The following is a 22,913-nucleotide window of genomic DNA, read 5'->3' on the forward strand; positions in this document are numbered from 1 at the left end:
AAAGTTGCAGGGTACAAAAACATGCTAAAATCAGTTGCATTTCTATATACTAATAATGAACTAGCAGAAAGAGAAGTCAAGAATACAATCCCATTTACAATCGCAACAAAAAGAATAAAATAGCTAGGAGTAAATTTAACCAAGGAGGTGAAAGACCTATACACTGAAAACTATAAGACATTATTGAAAGAAATAGAAGAAAACATAAAGAAATGGAGAGATATTCCATGCTCATGGATTGGAAGAATAAATATAGTTAAAATGTCCGTATTACCTAAAGCAATCTACAGATTCACTGCAATCCCAATCAGAATCCCAATGACATTCTTCACAGAAATAGAACAAAGAATCCTAAAATGTGTATGGAAAAACAAAAGACCCCGAATAGCCAAAGCATCCCTGAGAAAAAAGAACAAAGCTGGAGGTGTCACAATCTCTGACTTCAAAATACACTACAAAGGTATAGTAATCAAAACAGCATGGTACTGGCAGAAATACAGACACACAGATCAATGGGACAGAATTGAAAGTCCAAAAATAAAACCACATATCTATGGACAACTAATCTTCGACAAAGGAGTCAAGAACATACAATGGAGAAAGGAAAGTCTCGTCAAAAATCAGTGTTGGGAAACCTGGACAGACATATGCAACAGAATGAAAGTAGACCATTATCTTACACCATACACAAAAATTAACTCAAAATGGATTAAAGACTGGAATATAAGATGTGACAGCATAAAACTCCTGGAAGAAAATATAGGCAGTATACTCTTTGGCATGAGTCTTAGCAGTATCTTTTCAAACACCATGTCTACTCAGGCAAGGGGAACAAAAGAAAAAATAAACAAATGATACTGCAACAGACTAAAAAGCTTCTGCAAGGCAAAGGAAACCATGAACAAAACGAAAAGCCAACCCACCAACTGGGAGAAGATAATTGCAAATCATCTATCTGACAAGGGGTTAATTTCCAAAATACATAAAGAACTCATACAATTCAAAAATAAAAAGCAAACAACCCAGTCCAAAAATGGGCAGGGGATATGAACAGACATTTTTCCAAAGAAGATATACAGATGCCCAACAGGCACATGAAAAGATGTTCAATATCACTAATTATTAGGGAAATGCAAATCACAGCTACCATGAGATATCACCTCACATTCAAATGGCTATAATTAACAAGACAAAAAACAACAAGTGTTGGAGAGGACATGGAGAAAAGGGAACCCTCATACACTGCTGGTGGGAATGCAGTCACTATGGAAAATACTATGGAGATTTCTCAAAAAATTAAAAACAGAAATACCATATGATCCAGCTATCCTACTACTGGTTATTTATCCAAAGAACATGAAATCAACAATTCAAAGACGTTTATGCACCCCTATGTTCATCGCAGCATTATTCACAATAGTCAAGACATGGAAGCAACCCAAGTGTGCAACAATAGATGAACAGATAAGAAGATGTGGTATATATATACAATAGAACACTACTCAGCCATAAAAAAAGATAAATTCATGCCATTTGCAACAACATGGATTGACCTTGAGGGTATTAGGCTAAGTGAAATGAGCCAGACAAAGACAAACACCATATGATTTCACTCATATGTGGAATGTAAACAAATGCATGGACAAAGAGAACAGATTAGTGGTTACCAGAGGGGAAGGAGGCAGGGGGAGGGCAAAAGGAGTAAAGGGGCACATATGTATGATGATGGATAAAAACTGGACTATCGGTGATGAACAAGATGCAGTCTATACAGAAACCGATATATAATAATGTACACCTGAAATTATACAGTGTTATAAGCCAATATGACCTCAATAAAATAATTAAATAAATTAAAATAAATAAATAAATAAATGACTTACAAGGCCATACAAACAAACAAAACAATAACAAAACCCATTTTATTTTGAAGCACTTCAAATATACACAAACGTAGAAAGAGCAGAGTCAACCTCTATATGAAAGGGGACCTTTTCAAAAGGACTATCCAATCCCCCCCACAGGTCACTTCAATCTGAGACTCTAGGGTTGGGCTTGGTGACGCTAAGGTGCGTGAGCTTTGAGAAACACTCTCTGGTACATTTCTCCTCCAGATATCTGCATGACTCAATCTCTCACCTCATTTCTATCTCCACTCAAATGTTCCCTCCATGGAGAAGGTTTCCAAACTCCCTTATCTAAAGGACATCACATCACCCCTGGCTACCCCTGCCATACCATCTCTCTGTCCCTTCATCCCACTTTACTTTCTTCATAGCATTTTTCACCTGACATTTTCTTGTATACTATGGGTTTATTCTCATCAATGAATATAGTTCATTGTGCGAGAAGCTCATTCACTGAAGCAGCAGCTCCATCTTCCTGTTCCCTAATTCTCTCCAGTTGCCTGCGAGGGCAATAGCACCTGGAGGAACTTGATGAATATTTCCTGAAAGAATAAATGAATGATAGCGGTGCATAGCTGAGATGCTAACCCAGGACTATCTTCCTCAAAAATCCACGCTCTTCCCACGATACCACGTGACAGCACTGGACCAGTTTTGCTGAGCCTCCAGAAAGAGAATATAGTTCTTGACTTGAAGCAAGCTGTATATTTGGAATGGAGCTTATCAAACTCCTAGACTGGTTCATGTCTAGTTACGAGTTACAAGGTCTTGTGTGGCTCACTTAATAACTGAGTCTTATTTCCATCTGTAAAATAGGAAAATAAGCCTGTCCCTGCCTATCTTCCAGATTTGTTGAGAGGGATGAAGGAAAACTTACATGTGACAGGATTTTGTACATTAAAGCACCATGAAAAGCTAAGTTATTACCATTACAACCTGGGGAGGAAAAAAATACAAGAGAAGAAGGAAACAGAGTAGGCAAAGAAAGTAGAAAAAGAAAGGAAAGGAAAAGATGATGGTGTTGGACAGAATGATTTTGAAGAAACTTTCTAAGTCTAAAATTCTATGATTTAATAGAAAAAGAGAAATGAAAAAGTATCAGAAAGAAAGCAACTTGTACAAGAACAAGATTCAGAATTATTGTTTCTATGAAGAAGCCACAATATTTTTTATTTTAAAATATAATTTATTCATTATATTGAAAACTCTTTCAAGCGCCTTTACACTTATTTCAGTTGTTTCAAAACATGTAATAGTAACTTTGTCATTTCATCATTTAGATCATGATCACAGCTCACTACAGCCTCTTAGCCAATCACAGACGGTTATACATGATCCAGACACATAGAAGGTTATCCCTCAGGGAACAGCCAGCCTGGTGGACTAGATAAAAGCCACTGTAAACTCTGTTTACCCTGAGAAGGGAGACTGTCCAATTCTTCCTATACTATAAATTCCGAATGGTAAATCCTGATGAAGCAGCTCATATGCTTTGTATGCAAGCCATGTTGGACTGGCTTTATCATGATTGAAATATTCATCCATTGAATATGCCCCTTCCCCAGGTCACGGTAAATACCTTGATAAAGAGGGCCCTTTTGCCCAGGTACCACATGTAACCTTACTGCTATCCAAAAAGCCTTATCAGATTACCTGTCTCAGCTTCCTCTTATGGGTCTTACACTAGCCAAGAAAATTAGAGTAATTAACCTGAAAATGGGGAGAGAGAGAGGGCAGAATAGAGGGACTCATTCCAGTACAGTGGAACTCTTTAGATAGTTATTAAAAAATAGAATGAATGAAGTGGATTTCCATGGGGTTGAGGTAAAGGTCTTAATGCAGCACTATCAAAAGTTGGGTGGACCTACTGCTGGTCCCTAAAATTAAAGGGCCCAAACCAGTTCACTCTATTGACCCCAGTTGGAGGATTTAAAAGCTAGAAGGCAAAGACTGCAATGAGAACCTTGACCTGGAATCGCCTGGGACAATGGTCAAGTAGATTAAGCCAGAGGAAGATCAAGAGAGGGGCCAGGGTCTTCTGGTCTGAGCCTTAGTTGGGGACCCAAGGCCATAAGCACATGTGTGGGTAAAATGGCTGGGGAGGGGGTGGTGGAAGAAGAGACAAGTAATGGCAACAAGATGCATGGTGGATTAGACAACACTGGTCCACAAGACAGAGGGGGTTTAGGGGAGACAGGTGCAGGTCTGGGCATAGTGTGGGAAAGCTGAATTCACCTCTGATGCAGAGCGGTATTCAGAAGAAAAGACTGACTGACTGGAGATTAGAGGGAATTCTCTTCCAAGAGGAAAGTAAAGGATGAGAGTCAATCTAGAGAGAAAATCAGGCTGGAGCAAAGTGGGTCGGGCAGCAAATTATAATGGATAATGCCAGAACCCAGTAAGTGTTCTAGGAAAGGGATTTTACTCAGACCCAATAGGGCCTCTTAACATTTTACTACAGATGGAGACCAAGTGACCACGGGGCAATGAGCCCCCATCCCAGCTGCTGAGGCTCGACAGCACATCTACAGGAATCTTACGGCCCTCCAAATTTATGGAGTTCTCTGGGACTGCTTGTACATCAATGTTCCATGACTACCCTCATTCCCAGAACAGGTTGAAATGAGTCATATCTTATAGTACTTATATACTGTAAGTATATGAGTTGTACTTATATACTTATACACTATAAGTCATATCTTGTAGTATAGTCATATCTTTTCATAGGGATAAAAACTACTCAGAACACCACTCATGTCCTCCCCACAAGAGGGATGTGGGCCCTGCTACAGAACAATACACAATGGAAACAATACACAATACAAAGCCAGTCACTCTGTCTCACTCACAGGCAGTGGATAATCTGGGACAAAAGGCACAAAAGCAAAAAAGCACAGGCCAGTGTGGGGAGGGATGGAGTGGTCTGGGTTGTATGGATGATGTTGTAAGGAGACGTATGGGTGAGGCATGGGAGATACAGCTGGAGATGTGAGTTGGGACCGAAATACTTCAGTGGAGTCCACCTGGCAGCACCTGCCTTCTTTGAGAGGCAATGCAGGAGCATGTTTACGGCATAGGTCTGGAGCTGGACAGGTGAGGTCCGCTCCCAGTTCGAATCTTGAGCAATCACCTTAACTTTTGCATATCTTCTTTTCCATATAGCTAGAAAAGTGGTAATCATAGTACCTTACATTAGGGTTGATGTGAGGGTTAAGTCAGTACCTGCAAAGCACTTAATCAGTGTCTGGAACGTAAGAAAGCACGAAATGTGTTAGCTATTACAATGGTTGTTATTATTATTAATTCTGTAATCAACAGTGCACTGAAAGGGAAGCAGTAAGATCACAGCTTCTCTTTCAGGTGCTTGACTGGCTGTAATGTGTAGGATGGAAGGGATCAGAGAGGGGGAAGGCCTCTAGTGGCAGGGGACACTAGTTAAGAGGTCACTGCAATTCTGGGTGAGAGGTGCCACCCAGAGTGCCAAACATAAAGGAAAGAAAGGGAACGGAACCAGCCAGATGTCAGACATGTCTGAGCAGTCCAACTGACAAAGCTTGGCTAATGCCTGGATGCAGCTGATAAGGAAAATGAAACTGTCAGAGAGAAGATAAAAGGAATCTGTCTGAAAACATGTCCATTGTTGCACGAAGAAATTGCAATTACACTAGGGAATTAATTCTGCCTGCTCTAGACTGTGCACCTCTTGTTCATCTTCTTATACCCAATGGCCCTGGTCCACACAGACATTCAGAGCTCCTCCCTGCTCTAACTCTGGAATACTCTGGTCCTCTGCCAGGAAACCTTGATTGCACTTACCTTGCCTAAAGGCAACTTTTAACCTATTTGCCATGCAACTACTACCACACAGAGCAACTGATGACAGGACTCAGGTGCAATGCCACCCTTCCACCTAGAGGGCTACCTGCTTCCAAAGGCCTCCAAGAGCGCCCCACGACTTGCTTAATAACCCACTCCACTCCTCCTCCGCTTTCCTCCTGAAGCTTCAGACTAAGTGCAACTTATAAGGAAGGGGCAGCAGCCAAAAGAAGCAAGTCACTAAAAAGACTACAGACGATAGTGGGTCCTTCTCAGCAACCGTCCTGTGCACACACACTAGCCACCCTGTCCCACCTATGTTCAAATCCCTGATACTCCCCGCCACACACACACCATTGGCATCTACCCGGCAGGGGGGATCCATGTCTCCTACAGGCAAGTGCATGGGGCTAAGAATCAGCAAACCCACTTTTTAATTTCATCATTAATTTTTAAAAAACCACTTCCCTCATCGCACCTCAGACCTGAGGCTGAATTCAGAAGACCTCCCAACTCCCCGGGATCTGCCCCGGGAACGTCAGCGGGAGGCATCGCCCCTGAGCTCGCTGTCCCAGCTCCAGAAGACCCCCACCCCCACCCCGGTCCTGACTTTCGCGGCCGCAGCCCCACACTCCCCGCGGGGAGGGTGGCCCCGGCGCCCCGCGGTCCTCCAGCGGGCCGGCCGCTACCTGGTCCCGCAGCCGGTAGAAGCGAAGACCCATGGCCTCCACCAGCAGCTCCCAGTCGGCGCCGGCAAGCGCGGGCTGCTTGAGCTCGGCGCAGGCCTCCCAGAACTGCTCCTCCGAGAACACGCCGGCCTCACCGGCCATCCTTCCGCAGCCGCGGCTCGCGGCTAGTAGGCTAGGCCGCCGACAGGCTCGGTACGGGGGCAGGGCGAGAGAGTGCAGCGTGATTGGCCGGGAATGGAGGAGGGATAGGGGAGATGGCGGGACTTATGGGGAAGGAGGAGCCTAGAGGGAGGCGGAGCCAGCGAGGGGCGGGTCTAGAAAACTGGGCGGGGCTGAGCAAGAGATGGGGCAGATGGAAGAGAAGTAAAACTAGAGAGAAATTGGACTTGATCTGGGAAAAGATGGAGGCGCTAGGGAAGTGGGGAGGCTTTTAGAAGGAAGGGAAAAGGAAGACGCTAATGTCATCTCAGAAACGTCTCCGTTGCCCCTCTCATACTCCTCCCCACACGCACACCTTCCAAACCTGCTTGGGTGTCTCTTTTTTACCTTCTCTGAAGAAGGTAAGGAAAGTCTCTGAGCGCTTTGGGAGGTGAGATGGACAGAAATGCTAGAAAATCTCAAGGGTCAGATGCTAGAACTAATTTCAATAATTTCTGTTCTTTCTGTTAGGCATTAAAAACGTTATTCTGAGAAGGGGATCCATGGAATTCACCAGAAGGCCAAAGGGGTCCATGGCACAAAAACAGTTAGGCAAGCTAATCCATAATGGATCTACAAGGTAATTTGCCACCCTGGGGGGTGAGAGATGATCTAAAAGGTATCATGGTCTCCACCCAGGATTTCTGCACCTTGTATACTCTAGGTCTTTGTGCAACTCAAAGATCTTTTTGTTCCCTCAGGACCCTTGGGTATTATTATATTTCCTACCAGCAGACTGTACTGGGCTTTGAATAAAGTAGGTAGTTTAAACATCAAAACAATGTAACACCCCGTGGGTGCCAATAAACTCTGGAAACCCATGTTTCCTAATCTGTAAAATGAGTTAAGAATTGTGCAGCCAGTTACAATAGAGGAGGGGACTACATAAAATAAACATACAACACATTTGCACAATGCCTATCAAAGTAAGTGTTCAATAAAAATGTCCACTCCTTTTACATTACTATATTGAAATGTTTCTCCTTCTAGACTTGAAAGAAAGCCTTCAAGGTGATGGCAAACTCTATGTTTCTGCCCGTTTCCAAGAAGAGAAATAAGATCAGATTCAGCAGCATAGATACGTTACGTCTTTATTGAGTTGAATGTTGGTTCTGTTTTATTTTTTGAGGATGGGAGGAGGGATGTGGTATTTTCCTAGGCTAAATACACAAGAGATTAGCGACGTACTTTCCTACTGTTTTTATAATGCCTTTAAGTATTCTCTTCATTATAACAACTATATTATATTTAAACTAAAATTCAATTGCTTAAAAAAGCAATTTCATCAAAAACCATTGGCTATGAAGTATTTTCAAATATCTTCAAGGAATCCCATTATAAATGTGTGCTTTGATGAAGCTGCATCTTTATCACTGTATAGCAATAGATTAATGAAGATAAGAGTATAAACGGCATCATGCAAGAAATAAGGATGTGAGTATAAATGGCATTATGCATGATGTAAGATATAAGGCAGGAAATTGAAATTGTATTTATTGCATGTGTTTAAAGGTGTGTTTACCTACTAAATTCAGAAGGCAAATACATATATATTGGGGTATGTTGAGATTTATACCTATGTTTACTTTATTACAGTTAATGAAGGAAAGAATCATATGTGGAAATAGTTATGTTGTGCAATCTCAGAAGTCTAGAACAGGCTTGGAAAGAGGTCTAGAAAGGCCTGTTCTCCTGCAGGACTTGCCTATTATAATAGGCCTGCCTGTTTCTTTGTGAAAAACACTCTCTGGAGGAATTGCACACGACATGACAGCTGAAGCTCCTGGCCTCAAACATAGAAATGCTGGATAAAATATACCAAAAATAGTCGTAAATCTATAGTTTAGCTGAAAATAAAGGGTACACTCAGATTTCAGAAAGGAAAGAGAGAGTGAAAGCCGGAGACACAAGCTCCTGGACATCCTTAGAAGGGGTGACCGCTCCCCACCGCATCCCCTGCACCCACAGTTCTTTGTGGAGGAACTGCCTTCCTATAGAGCAATACTTCTGGCTGCACTCATTCACTCACAGGAGAAGAGGGGTGATGTAATGGTTGATAAGTTTGGGAGCAGGGACTACCAGGTGTGTCTGGATCAACCCTTCTGGCTCCTCCTTTTTGGGACCTGTCTCCCTGTAGAAAATATGCATTCTCATCTGCCCTAGGTTATATAGAAATTCAAGAGGTCAGGCTTTGCTACTAGAATTGAGATTTTCTAATGCTGCCTGTGCCTGCAGAGCAAGTTTGGTTATAGGCAGAGTGTTGTAATTCTGTTGTTGCCAAGGACCCAAGTGCTGTTCTGTAAACTGCTTTAGTGGAATAAAGGTGAAATGCTAATCTCCCTTGTCTGACTTTGGCATCTATCTCTAAATTGACTCAGAACACAGATAGGGAAGAGAGGAATATTATATTTGGGGCTTCCTAAAATCCCTACAGACAGATGCAGTGAGGGCTGGGGTTCTAATACTCACACATGGGGGGAAGACATGGCCCTGGGCCATAGATGGTGAGAAGCCGAACTGGGGACTCCTTCAGAAAGCCTGGATCCTGCAAGAGCCATCCCTTCCATTCCAAGGAAACCAGAAAATCCTCAGCCTTTTTCAGACATGGACCCCTCTAGGAAGCTCGGACTTTTCCTGAAGCTTTAGGTAGAAAGATATAAAAACACAACAGGAAGAAACCAAACCCCAAGCCTATGCCAGAGATGGGATCTAAATTCGTATTACCTGCACCGTATGGGAGCCGCAAGGAGATAAATTAACACAAAATCTGATTCAGGACCATCGAAGCCCCTGTGACCCTGCCAGAATCAAACCCAGGGACACTTTCACAACTGGGACACATGGAATTACCCAAGAGAGAATAACCCCACAGAAGATGCATGTACAAAAGCAAGTTATAAAGCCTTGTGGAAACAACTCTCCATGTGAGAGAGTTAGCAGATGTGGAAACATAAAAATCAGAACCAAAGAGCTACAGATAACAGACCAGTATGAGAGTCATTATTTAATATGTATTTATGATCATTAAAGAAAGAAAAGAAGGTCTAGAAACCATAATGAAAGAACAGAACACTAAGAAAAAGGTAAATGAATTTGAAAAAGAACCAAACAGACTTTCTACAAATGAAAAATATAATCATTAAAATTAGAAACGTAAAGAGAGGTAAGATAGCTGTCCTGCCACAGTTCAAGATAAATAAGAGAATGAGAAGGTGGCTTGTGAGGAAATTCCCCAGAAAGCAGCACAGAGATATAAAGAAATGGAAAACGTGAAAGTGTAATTGAGAGACATGAAAGGTACAGTGCAAAAGTCAAACGTTTCTACCTAGAGTTGCAGAAGAAGAGAATGGAGAAGTAGGAGATGAGGTGGATGGGTGGGGAGGAAATAGACAAATAGACATATAAAAACAAAGTGAAACTAAAATTCTAAACAGTAAAATCCTAAAACAGTGAAGGGTAAGATGAGAGTTTTGTTTAGGAGGTAGATGGGAGACAGTGATTAATTTTAGTCTCCTGTGCATGTTAAAATTTAATGGAATGAACTCTCAAAATGCAATAATAAGAAAACAAACAAACCAGTAAAAATGGGCAAAAGATTTAAACAGACATTTCACCAAGGAAGATATACTGGTGGCAAATAAGAACATGAAAAGATACACAACATCATTTGTCATTAAGGTAATGTAAATTAAAATTACAATGAGGTAACACTATGCACCTATTAGAATGGCTGAAATTAAAAAGATTGATCAAAGCAAGTGTTGGCAAGTATGTCAAAGAAACAGAACTCTCATACATTGCTGGTAGCAGTGTAAATGGTACAACCACTTTGGAAAACTGTTTGACTATTTCTGAAATAGTTAAACATACCCCTACCATACAATCTAGTCATTCCATTCCTAGGTATTTACCCAAGGGAAAAAAATAGCATTGTCCACGCATAGACTTATGCACAAATGTTCATAGCAGCTTAATTGGTGATAACCAAGAAGTGGAATCAAGCCAAATGCCCTTCAATGGGTGAATTGATAAAACAAATTGCGATATATCTATCAATGAAGTACTACTCAGCAATAAAATTTTACATGATTAAAATGTGTGTATGAGTGTGTGTGTATTACATAATATATTGCATACTTATATAATATGTTTTATGGAATGCATGCAATTTAGCATAAATAATTCAATTTAGGAGTGAAATAGCATGACACCTGCAATTTACATTCAAATAATTCAGTAAAAAATTGTGTAATTGATATATAGATAGAAAAAGAAGCAAAAGTGACAAAATGTAAACAATTGATGAATTTAGGTGAAGGGTAGGCACATTTTTATTGTTCCATTCCATCAACTTTTCTGCATATTTGAAATTATTCAAAATAGAAATTTTGAGGAAATCCAGCTATATATGTTCTTAGGAGACATAACTAAAATATAATTACTTAGAAAATGTAGAGGTAAATGTATGGAAAATATACACAAGTAAACCCTAAATGAAAGAAAGCTGGTGTGGCTCTAAAAATACCAGACAAAATAAACTTTAAGGCAAAAAAAAAATTAATAGAAAGAAGTTCATGAGTTAATGCTAAAGAACACAACTCTTCAGGAAATATGAATGCTTAAATTTATATTCATTTCACAACATAATCTCAAATATGTAAGGCAAAAATTGTCATCAGTACGTACAAGGAGAAATCAGCAAATTCACAACCACAGTAGAACATTTTAAGGCTCTTTTCTAAGAAATAGATTGATGAATCAGACAAAAAGCTGGCGAAGATATGAAAGACTTAAGGATATCATTCATATGGTTCATCTAAAGGGCATTTATAGAACCCCATATCCAATAAATAGAACACACGTATTATTTGCAAACTGTCGTAAAACATTGATTAAAATTGATGACCCTGTAAGCCACAAAGGATGTTGTCAACAAACACGAAAGAATCTATGTCATTCTCTAATGACAATGCAAAAAAAGAAGAAAGAAACAAAAATAGCTAATATCTACCTCCCATAGATTTGAAAACTAAAAAACAAAACAAAACAAATACACACTTACTCCAGGAACCTAGCGAGTAATAAACTCTCTGCATCAAATTCCTTTACGCTTAAAATACCTAGAGAGTTCTTATTTTCTGCACTTACTCCTTACTGACACCACATTCAGGGACTAGGATATTTAATGTTGTAAAGATGATCATTCCTATAAATTCAAATTAGAAATCCAATGAGATTGTAATAAAAATCCATTAAGGGTATTCAAGGACATTCACACAGGAATTCTAAAATTCATAGGAGAAGTGTAAGGATCAAGCAATTTGAAAAAGTAAGAAAGCAATTTTTAAAAGAGGGAAAAATAAAAAGAGGAAACCAGGCTTATCAGATATTAGAATTTATAATAAAGAAAATACTGTGATATTGAACCAGGACTGTGAAAAAAAGTAAAGAAAACAACGAACAGTTTTGTGCCTAACTTTAAAGGAGACACTAACCCTAACCCTAATCCTCTAACCCTAACCCTAACCCTAACATAACCATAACACTCTAACCCTAAACCTAACCCTAACCTTAACCCTCTAACCCTAACCCTAAGCTTACTGTGACCCTAAACCTAACAATAACTGTAGCCCTAGCAGTAACCCTAACCCTAACCTTCTAACCCTAGCCCAAACACTAACCCTAATATTAGCCCTAACCTTAACCTTAAAACTAATGCTAACTCTCTAACCCTAACATTACCCTAACCCTAACCTTCTAACTCTAGCCCAAACCTTAACCCTGACACTAACCCAGACTTTAACCCTAAACCTAAACCTAACCCTAATTGCAACTCTAACCCTAAACCTAACTGTGACCCTAAACCTAACCCTAGCTCTAACCCTCTAACTCTAACCCTCTAGCTCTAACCCTAACCCTCTAATCCTAACCCTAACTCTCTAACTCGAACCCTAACCCTAAACAAATCTACATGCATATTGAAACTTAGCATGTGAGAGTGAATGGACAATTTAAAAATGATATTGGAACGACTAACTATCTTTATACAAAATTGAGATTCCTATATCATATAAGATGCAAATATAAATTCCAGATGTATGAAAGAACTAATTGTATCAGGCAAAACGTTGAAATTTTTATAAGATAATATACGAGTAAACCTTCATGACCTGAGAGTTAAAAAAAGATTTCTTGTAGACATAAAACAGCACAAACCATAAAAGAAAAGATTAATTGTTGTCTACATTAAAAAGCAAGAATTCATGTTCAACTATATACTACGAATAAAATAAAACCCAACACATAAATTGGTAGAAGACATTTGTTACTTACAAAGCCAACAAAGGATCAATACAATATACACAGAACTCCTAGAAATCGATAAGAAAAACCCAAACAATGCAATTGAAAATCTGAACAGTGAAAAAACCCAAATGGCATATAAACACATAAAAAGCTGATCAACATCCTTAGTAATTGAGGAAATGCAAAATAAATTATACCATTTCATTTATGTATAACTGGCAAAAACTTAAAAAATAGGTGTTGACGAATATACAGGGCAATAAAAGGAGTGTTTTAGTGGCAAAAAATTGGAAATAACATAAATATCCACCAACCAGAGACTAAACAAATAAATAGTGGTATGTTCGTTACATAGATTTTGAAATTAACAAAGAATCTACTTGTATATCATGAATAAGTCTTGAAAACACTTTGAATGAGGAAAGCACGTTGCAGGACGCATAGAGTAAGAGACTTTGTAGTGTTTATGGACTATACATATGCTCTGAAAACTTAAAAATGTGAAAGGGAAGGATTCACGTTAACTTCAACAGTACCTATAACATTTTATTTCCTTAAAATCTATGAAGCAGGTGCCAGCCCGGTGGCGCAGTGGTTAAGTATGCACGTTCTGCTTCATCGGCCCGGCGTTGGCCGGTTGGGATCCTGGTCACAGACCTGCTCGCTGCTCCTCAAGCCATGCTGAGGCAGCATCCGACGTAGAAGAACTAGAAGGACCTACAACTAAGATATACAACTCTGTACTGGGGGCTTTGGGAAGAAAAAAGCAAAAAGCAAAAAAAAAAAAAAAGAAGAAGATTGACAACAGATATTAGCTCAGGGCCAATCTTCCTCAAAAAAAAAAAAGTATGATGCAAATAAGGCACAATACTAATTCTAATAAAGGTATAATACTGTAATTGCCATTAAAAATAGCAGAAGAAAAAGAAAAACATCATTCTGGAATACTACGAAAAATGAATGAATGAATGAATGAATGTTCACAAGTGCCTAACTTTGCTCAGAGAACATACGTGGATTACATGTTGTGATTGATCAGTGTTGTATTTTTTTTTTAATTGGGGGACTAAAAGTATATTTGTTTTTATTTACTAGCAAAAGCTGCTAGGCACCAAGCAACTGAGAAGTGAATGAAATATTTGGTATCACAGATAAAACATCTGGGTAAAGATCAGAACTTCTCATTTTCTCTAGGGATGTTTTTCACAGTACAGAACTAATTCAGTTTGTGGATTCCCAAGATAGAGTCGTGGTCACAAAAACTAGCTTTGCCATCAAAATCTTTCCGTTCTAGTCACTTTAAGAACCAGCCAAATCACTTTATTTTTTTAAACTGTTTGTTCAACAGTGATATGAAAACAATAATACCTATCTCAAGGATTTGCAGAGAGGATTACACAGATAATACAATAAAAGTACTCTGTAAAGTGAAAGCGAACACTTATGGAATGTCTTGTCTCAATAGGTATCTCTAAATTCTGTAGCTGAACTGATTTTAATCTGTTTCAATGGCCATCTAAATCAGTTTAGTTCTATTCTGTTCAACTTGTGCTGTTGAATGTCTGCATAAATGCTCAAGAGTTTTATCTTGCTAGGGCAATGGAGACATGAAAGAGGGTGATGATGCTGTTACTGGGCTCCAAAGCTTGTAAAATAATAACGTGTAAATCGGTGAATAATAGTTTAAGCCCGCCGAGTATTCATTATGAACCGGAAACTATGCTAAGTGTTTTCATTAAATCCCCACAATACCACTCTGAAATCAGTTCTATTATAATCTCCAGGTTTTACATGAAGAAACTCAAGTTTAGGAAAAGGAAGTAACTTGTCCAAGGTCACATGGGTAGGTCAAAGGTGGAGCTGAGGCTTGGAGCCAGTTCTGTCGGATTCTAGAGCCTGCTGTCTCACGTCTATGTCACCTATGACTGATGTAGGATCTATAGACATGAAGCATGAACACAGATTCTAACCCAATTATCTCTGTAAGGGTTTTCACTACTAAAAGACTTTATGAACGATTATAACCACAAAACTATAAAATTTAATACTGAAAAAAGATTTAGATATCACCTTAGTTTATTCTCTTATTTATATATTCATGTACTCATTTGTTTGATAAATATGTATTTATTTATTTATTTATTCACTTATTTATTTATTTGGTGAGGAAGATTGGCCCTGAACTAACATCTGTGCCAGTCTTCCTCTATTTTGTATGTGGGATGCCGCCACAGCATGGCCTGATGAACAGTGTGCAGGTCCACGCCCGAGATCTGAACCCGCTAACCCCGGGCTGCCGAAGCACAGTGCGCAAACTTAACTGCTACGCCACTGTTCAGAAAATTAAGTTTGTTTGGATCCTGGAAGGGATCAGAGAATAAAGTCATCAACCGCCTTCCTTCCAGTAAGGGGATTCTAGAGACGAGCTGGAAGTATTGTATTACGAAGTCCCTTCTGCTGCCCTGACTGATCACCACCGAGGATCTGAGTTCAGCACCAGGGTGTTTCAGACCAAGTCTAGGGTTTCGCTTGAGCTGTGATCCCCAGGATGCAGAGCTGCACTCTCTTATTAATCAGTATAAATATCGGTGCCTTTTTTCTGTACACCTGGAATCTTCTCTAATAGTGGAGGTCTCAAGTTTGGGTCAGAAGCCTGACTGTCTTTCTCTGGGAATGGAGACTATGCGCTGCATGACTTCAGCTAACTTAATTTACACTCGTTCCACCTGGGGAAAGGACTCAGTCTCCTTTACTCGCTGTCTTAGGACTGTGTGTCCATCAGATTTGTTTGGAAGTTTGAAAACCTTACAACAATACTCCTCTCTTTCCTTCAAACCCTGTATATAATTTGTCCACAGTTTTTGCTATTTCCACTTCCCACATAGCTTGGATTCATTCACTTCTTTCTATCTGCACTGCCCACCGTATTGGAAGCCACCATCACTGTTCCCCTGACTGCCCAGTGACCTTCTAATGGGTCTCCGTGCTGGTGTCCACTCCCCACACAGAGAGACAGAGAGCTGTATTAACACGCTGAGTCACTGCTGTCATTCCCCTCCTTACAACCATTCATTGGCTTCACGTTGCATTAAATAGCACTCAAACTTCTTACCCTAGCCTACAGGGTTCTTTACCATCTGAGTGGCTCTTCCTGCATCTCCATCCCCATCTTCTCCACCCTCCGCTCACTCACTAGGCTGAAGCCTGCTGTTCCTTGGTTTCTAGGTCATGCCAAGTTGTTTCCTCACCTCAAAAACACGGCCCTTGTTGTTTTCTCTGCCTCAACTGCTCTCCACACACTCTTCACCCATTCTCATCCTTCAAGTATCAGCCTGTATCTTTCTTCCATAGACTTTCCACCCCAAGCCTCTTTAATTTGCTATCTCAGCCTTTTGCTTTTTTTCCTATATACAATTTATTGCCACTTGTGATTGGACCTGCACCCCAGTGAGGGCAGGAGGAAAACAGTAAAAAGTAAACAAATAAATGCTATTTGCTTTCTAGCACTGATCTTGATCTGTAATTAGTTGAGCATCTGTCTCCTCCATCAGACCATAAGTTCAACAGCGGGGACCTGTCCATCCCTTTCACCACTGGATCCCCAATTATTAGCACACACCTGGCACATAAATACTATTGAGTGAATTAATATAAGAATTTTGTTGACCTTAATATATATATATGAATTGCATGTATACATATGTATACATACATGTATATGTGTATATATACGTGTGTTTGTGTGTGTGTATTGTATATATACTGGCCACCATACTAAATTCTTTTGTCAGTTCCATTCATTTTTAAGTTGTTGTCACTTTTCTACATGGACATCATATTGTCAGAGGTGGGGGACAAGTTCACCATAGCTTTTCCAATAGCTGTACCAATTCTTTTCCTTTCCCGTGTTATTATAGGGGCCGTAACAGTCATTTTCAAAATGTCTGAGGCGATGCCTCTGGCTCCGTTGTGGGAGGTAAGGTAAACTAGCAGGTAGAGCTCTAGGCGCCCCCATCCTTCTTCACAAGCAAGAGCTAAGCTTTTATTGGTGTTCTATAGTGGGGATCTGCAAAAGAGTCTATGAGGGGAAAAGGGTCCTATTCTTAAAAATTAACTTGAAAATCACTGGGCTAGAACTTCCAGAACAATGTAAACAGTGGTATCACAGATAGCCTTGTCTTGTTTAAAACTATCATGTGTTGACTGTTTAATGTGAGTCAGGGACTATGCTCAGTAAAAGTACATTTTCTCAGTACAAACTCTGTGAGTTGTGTATCAGTATTTTCATTTAACAAATGGTTTTTAAAAAGGCAAATGACATGTCCATAGACACAAAGAAAGTACATATTACAAACAGGATTCAAATCCAGATCTTTCTAATCCTAGCCATTTCTCATAATGACTAAGGTAAATAAGACCATATATGTGGAGATTTTAAAATACTTTTTTCTCCTTTAGTAATTTGAAGGTAGACAAACTGTATTTTCCAAAAAACGGCCAGAACAATATCTCTCATCCCACATAATCTCTTTTGATGTGACTTTGAACTCTTACCACCAACAGGTAGAGTCTGTGTCCCCTTGTTTTGAATCAGAGTGGGCTTCTGACCACATCAGAAGTGATGTTCTGTGACTTCCAAGAGCAGGTCATAGACAACAATACAGCTTCCTGTTTCTCTTAGAACTCTGTCTCAGTGCCCAGACACCATGACGTGAGGAAGCCCAAGCAGTCTATGAAAAGGATCCCTTGGAGGGGATTCAAGGTCTCTGGCCCACAGCCCTGGCTGAGCTCCCAGCTGGCAGTTAGCACTGACTTGCCAGCAATGTAAGTGACTCATCTTGAAAGTCAATCCTCTGGCTTACCCTTTGCACACTCTACTTAGCTGCCCCAGCTAGCACTGCATGGAGCAGAGATGAGTGCACCTCATTGAGCCCTGCCTAAGTTGCAGATTCACAAGCAAAATAAACAATGGTGGTTGTTTTAAGCCACTAAGATTTGGGGTGGTGTGTTACACAGCAAAAGACAACTAAAACAGACGATGTACGTCCTTTACACCTGTCTTACAAAAGAAGGAAATGTAGAAGTGAAAAAAAGAAAATTCTACTAATGGTTAGGTTTTGGAATACACATATCATATGTATTAGCATCAAGAACAAAACAATTATTACTAACTTTCCCTGTGTAAAATTAAAAATAGGGAGTTTATACTGCCTCTCATGAGCCTCTGCTATTTTCTGATTTTGCTTATATTATTTTGAAATGAAAACCTGGATTATTATTATTGTGATTCACAGCGTACATCTTCTCTTTAAAGAATTATATTTTTACATTTGAAAAATGTTTTAAAAGTGTGATTTTATTGCCCACTTTTTGTACTTTTAAACTATGTCTTCACTATCCTTGAGTTCTTAATTTTGACTCATCCTCAAAATTCTGTCAACATTGAGGATGGGCATTTAGCTTTAAGGAGAATCGCCTGACTCATGTTCCTCTCTAGAATACATATTTGTTTTCTTTTAAAAGACTCGATTCTTACAGAAAGTTTAATTTCTCTTTTATATTCAAGAATTTTGCCTGGACCTATCTAGACGTGTGTTCCATTAATTTTCAGTGAATTTTTTTAAAGCTTCCAACTCAAATATTTCTTTAGCTCAAAAATGTCTTCTGTTGCTTTTATTTTTTGCTTACCTTCTCTTGGTTTCATTTCCTGCTCTGGAATTCCTACTTTGCATAGACTACATCTTTTGGACTCCTTATCTTATCTTTTTCTCTCATTATTTTCAATTATTTATTATCTTCCTATGAGTCGTGAGAGAATTCTCTAGTTTATCTGCAACTTCACTAGTTGGATTTTTTCAGTATAATATAAGACATCCATTCCTTCATTGGGAGTTGAACACGGCGAATTTATTTCTAATTTTCACCCAGTCTTTCAAGACCTTATATTTTTCCTTCCTCACAACTGTCAACTCTCACTTTCGAGATGAAATATCTTCTCGAATCTTACCGAGGAAAAGATTTTAAATCTTTTCAAAATGTTTGCTCTTCGCTTATGATAAATATATTTTAATGCAACTTAGTAGAAAAGGATAAGCAGTGCAGGAAATGGAAAGGAGCAAGAGAAATATTTGACAACACAGTATTTTGAGATCTCAAGTACTGGTGTATCATTTTTAGCCGCCAATATTAATTATGGAGCATTATCAATGTTTGCTGTAGCCTCTGACATGTCTTCATGGAGAAGATAGGACGTAAGAGGAAAATTAAAAAAAGAAACAGCAATGAGAAAAACTGAAAGCAGACCAAACGTGCACGTTATAAATACATAAAGATATTATGTGAGCCAGCCCTTATGGCCTAGTGGTTAGTGTTCAGTGCTTTCTGCTTAGGTGGCCAGGGTTCGGTTCCTGGGCGTGGACCTACACCACTCGTCTGTCAGTGGCCATGCTGTGGCAGCGGCTTATGTAGAAGAAGTAGAAGGACTTACAACTAGAACATACAACTATGTATTGGGGTTTTGGGGAGGGGAAAAATAAAGAGGTAGATTGGCAACAGATGTTAGTTCAGGGCAAATCTTTCCCAGCAAAAAAAAAAAACTATTGAAAAACTTAAAAAAAAAGATATTATGGGACATCCTTGCAATGGAACACCATGTAGCCATTTCTGATGGTCCATTTATTGACATGGAAAGATGTTTGCCATATATGGATAGTGCTAGACGCAAGTTTGTAAAAATTATATACAGCATGATCCTATTTTTGTAAAAGAAAAAAATACATGTTATGTAGAGAAAATAGAATGAAGATACAGAAAAATGTGGACAGTTCTATTGAAAGTAGAGTTAACATTTGATTTTTACTTTCTACTTAGATTTATCCATAATATCTCATTTTTAAATTATGACTAGATTTTCCTGGTGACATTAAAAAGAGAAAAAGAAGATACCATGATTCATTAAAGTGGTAATTTGTGGGTTATAACATTCAGTCACAGGTTGGAGAAAATTGTGATCTTTTTGTTCAAAACAGTTAAATTTGCTAATTCAATACAGACTTGCAGTCAGTAGAGGGCGCAGAGGAGCGCTGGAAGGAAGCGAAGTGAGAAAGCTGATGTGTAGCTGGGTTCAAACGTTTCATAACATAAAGGTTATTTTGATGTCCTTTTCACTCATTTATCTAAGAAAATTTCAAAAAGATCACAGACGCATAACTGCAGTTGGCCATCACTTACGTTGCAAAATGCTTGGCATTATGTTATCTGGAGAGTCAAAATGTACCTTAGTGGGTAAAGGGAATTAAAAATAATTAATTGCCTGTTTTATGCCAGGCACTGACATACACTTTATATACTGTAGTCTCTTATGTAAAATGTATTTTGATAAGTTTCATCAGACATTGTAGACAGATTAACACAGCCTTGATAAGGTGTTGATTAAAGAAAAAGTCCATAAAATTTAGAGATACTGACAGAATCTCACAGCTACAGATCACTATGGAATTTATTAAATGCTTTCAGATTTATTATTTCATTTCATACAACAGCTTGTGAAATGTATCCTTCTTTTAAAGATGAAGAAACAAACAGGCTAAGTGGTTTTATGGAGCGTGGTGAAGTTAGAGATTCTCTGCTCTGGGCCTGTGGTCAACATTTCACAATGTTGTTTTTCTAAGAATCTGGAAATCTGCAGACATAAATAACACCTTGGCCCCACTAAAAAGCCCACATGATATGTGCAATAGTTAATACCAATACAAATCAAAGAATTTGGGTCCTCCATTTTTTTTTTTAACAGGATTTGACATTGTAATTCACATCTCTGATTCCTGGATTAATTAATCTAGATTTGGTGGTTGCCAAAGGCCAATTCGGAGACATACACTCAAATGTGAAAAATAAAAGCCATGTGGTGAGATTATATCCTGTTTTTTGTTTTTATCCTAAAGTACTTTCTCTTTTAAGAAACAATCCTGGCTGTGGATGATGATGGTCTTTTTTTTAAGTACTTGTTTAGCAAAACAAAGGTTTGAAATCCTATGTCAGTCTCCCACCACCTATTTTACTCTTTTCCTCATCTGAGTCCCCAAGAAAATCCTGTTTTTGATGACCAATGAGCAATCTAAGACTCTCAGGCTGCAGCAGGCTGCCAGAAGCTTCGCAATCAAGCCCTCAATGAGCTCTTCAGGTAGACTAGCAAACAGGTGCATCCATATTGCAAGTTCTCCAAAATTCTCAAACAGAAAAATGTTAGTGGCTAGTAAGCAGTGCAAATATTCTCAAACTGCAGCTTTTTACAAACAAATCCTGATAATCTGCCTAGAAAATTTTTAAAATAAATTATAAGAAAAAAATTTGGAACCGAATATTTTCAGTTTGCATGAAAAAAATTGTCTCGGGGGTAAAAAAAACAAAACTGTGTTCATCGCTCTAAACCATGTGCAACAGCAACAATGGATACATAGAATTCACTATTTTAAAATATCTATCACCTCTTTTAGATGAAACATCTCCAAACCCCGTATTGAAAGGAAATTATTATTTTAACCTGAAAGAGAGGATCATGTAGTATAGAAAAAGTTGGAAAATAAAGATTAGCTGTGATGCATTAAAAAAGTAAAGAGTGATTCAGATTGGCTTTTTGAGATGGTTAGAGACTGCAAAAAAAAAATGGTAATGAGTGAGTCACTTAACCTGTTCAGGCGTCAGTTTCTCAAGTTTAAAATGAAAGAGCTAGACAAATGGATGGTTTTCAAGCCTTCTTGCAGCACTAGAAGTATAGGTACTCGTTTGACACATTTGTATAGAATTTTACAATTTGTAAGTGCTTTTGCAGCAAAGATGTTCAGAGCATGAAATGGTTAACAGGAAAGCCCTGGCCAGCTGCAGCTGGAGGGGAGATCATGGTGGCACACACAGAGTATCAGAGTCCACATTTCTGTGCAACAGGGGTCCTTCTCAGCTGAGCTCAATCTGGAGACTAATTCATTCTGCCACAAGGAGGGAGGGAGATATGTAACCCAGCCCACCACAGAGCTGGCGGAACACAGAGGCAGCAGTGATGGAATGCCCAGAGTGTAAAAGGAAGCCATAAAGTAGGTAAACAGAGAGAGGAAGAGAGAGAGACAGAAGTCCTTCTTGAAGGTAATAAATAACTGGGGAGGCGTTCCACAGGGTGTATTGGAGGAAAAAAATCTTCTTTACAAAGAGTGGATGAGACTCCCTACCAACAGTGTGAATTCTGAGCAGTTGCACATGCAAAACCTGCTAATTTCCTGATACTGATACTGATATTAAAAGTCAGGGAACAAGGAAACAGCCATCCCAGCACAGAGCAGAAAAGACCAGAACGGAATAGGGTACAAAGAATGAGATTGGCAGCCCCTTGGGGAGCCAGAACATCAGACAGGCCTGGAGCAGAGAAGACTCCCTTAGGCCTGGCTGGTCTTTATCAGGCCCCTGGAGGCGTGACTGAGAGTGTTTGTCCTTCAGGATATCCATAGTGTGTTGTATAGCATTATACTTCAGATAACTGTTAATAATTATATCTGTCTCATTCCATATTGCAGGTGCAATCATTTCAACAAGGTTTCTTGTGTTTATAATGTTTTGCATTAAAGAAATCCTCCCTATATTGTTATAGAGGATTATATTGTTTGAGTAGACCTGAACTTTCAATGCTCTCCAGACTTTGTGCCCAGAGAATGCAAGCATGACAGTAGCCTCCCTTAGGACATGTTGCCTAAACCAGGCTTCCTTCTGCTTTACACTTTCACATACCCACTCTCATTCCATTCATAAAACAGCCTGAAGAAGCAAAGCTGGTGTTATTATCCCCATTTTCCAAATGAGGGAAACTGAGGCACAGAGATGCTACCTGATTTGCCCACAGTCACAACATTTTAAGCAGTAGAGCCAACCAGATAAGCTAAAATTTAGGTCTTCTGACACCTAGTTCTTCAAGAAAGTTTTGCTAAGGAAATGTGAATTATATGCCTACTAT

At 39.2% G+C, this 22,913-nt stretch overlaps 1 protein-coding gene across 1 annotated transcript in view; it reads right to left on the reverse strand.

Annotated features, from left to right (window-relative positions):
• LOC101400461 (phosphatidylcholine transfer protein) overlaps positions 1-6,620 on the reverse strand; it is a 32,413-nt gene extending 25,793 nt beyond the window's left edge. The window contains exon 1 of the mRNA XM_004434748.3: positions 6,413-6,620. Coding sequence (XP_004434805.2) covers positions 6,413-6,553 — 141 coding nt within the window. The 5' untranslated portion in view covers positions 6,554-6,620. The remainder of the gene's footprint in view (positions 1-6,412) is intronic.
• Positions 6,621-22,913: the final 16,293 nt, after the last annotated feature.

Source organism: Ceratotherium simum, chromosome 16 (genome assembly GCF_057802395.1).
Source record: "Ceratotherium simum simum isolate JZ-2026a chromosome 16, ASM5780239v1, whole genome shotgun sequence".
Taxonomy (NCBI): Eukaryota; Metazoa; Chordata; class Mammalia; order Perissodactyla; family Rhinocerotidae; genus Ceratotherium; species Ceratotherium simum.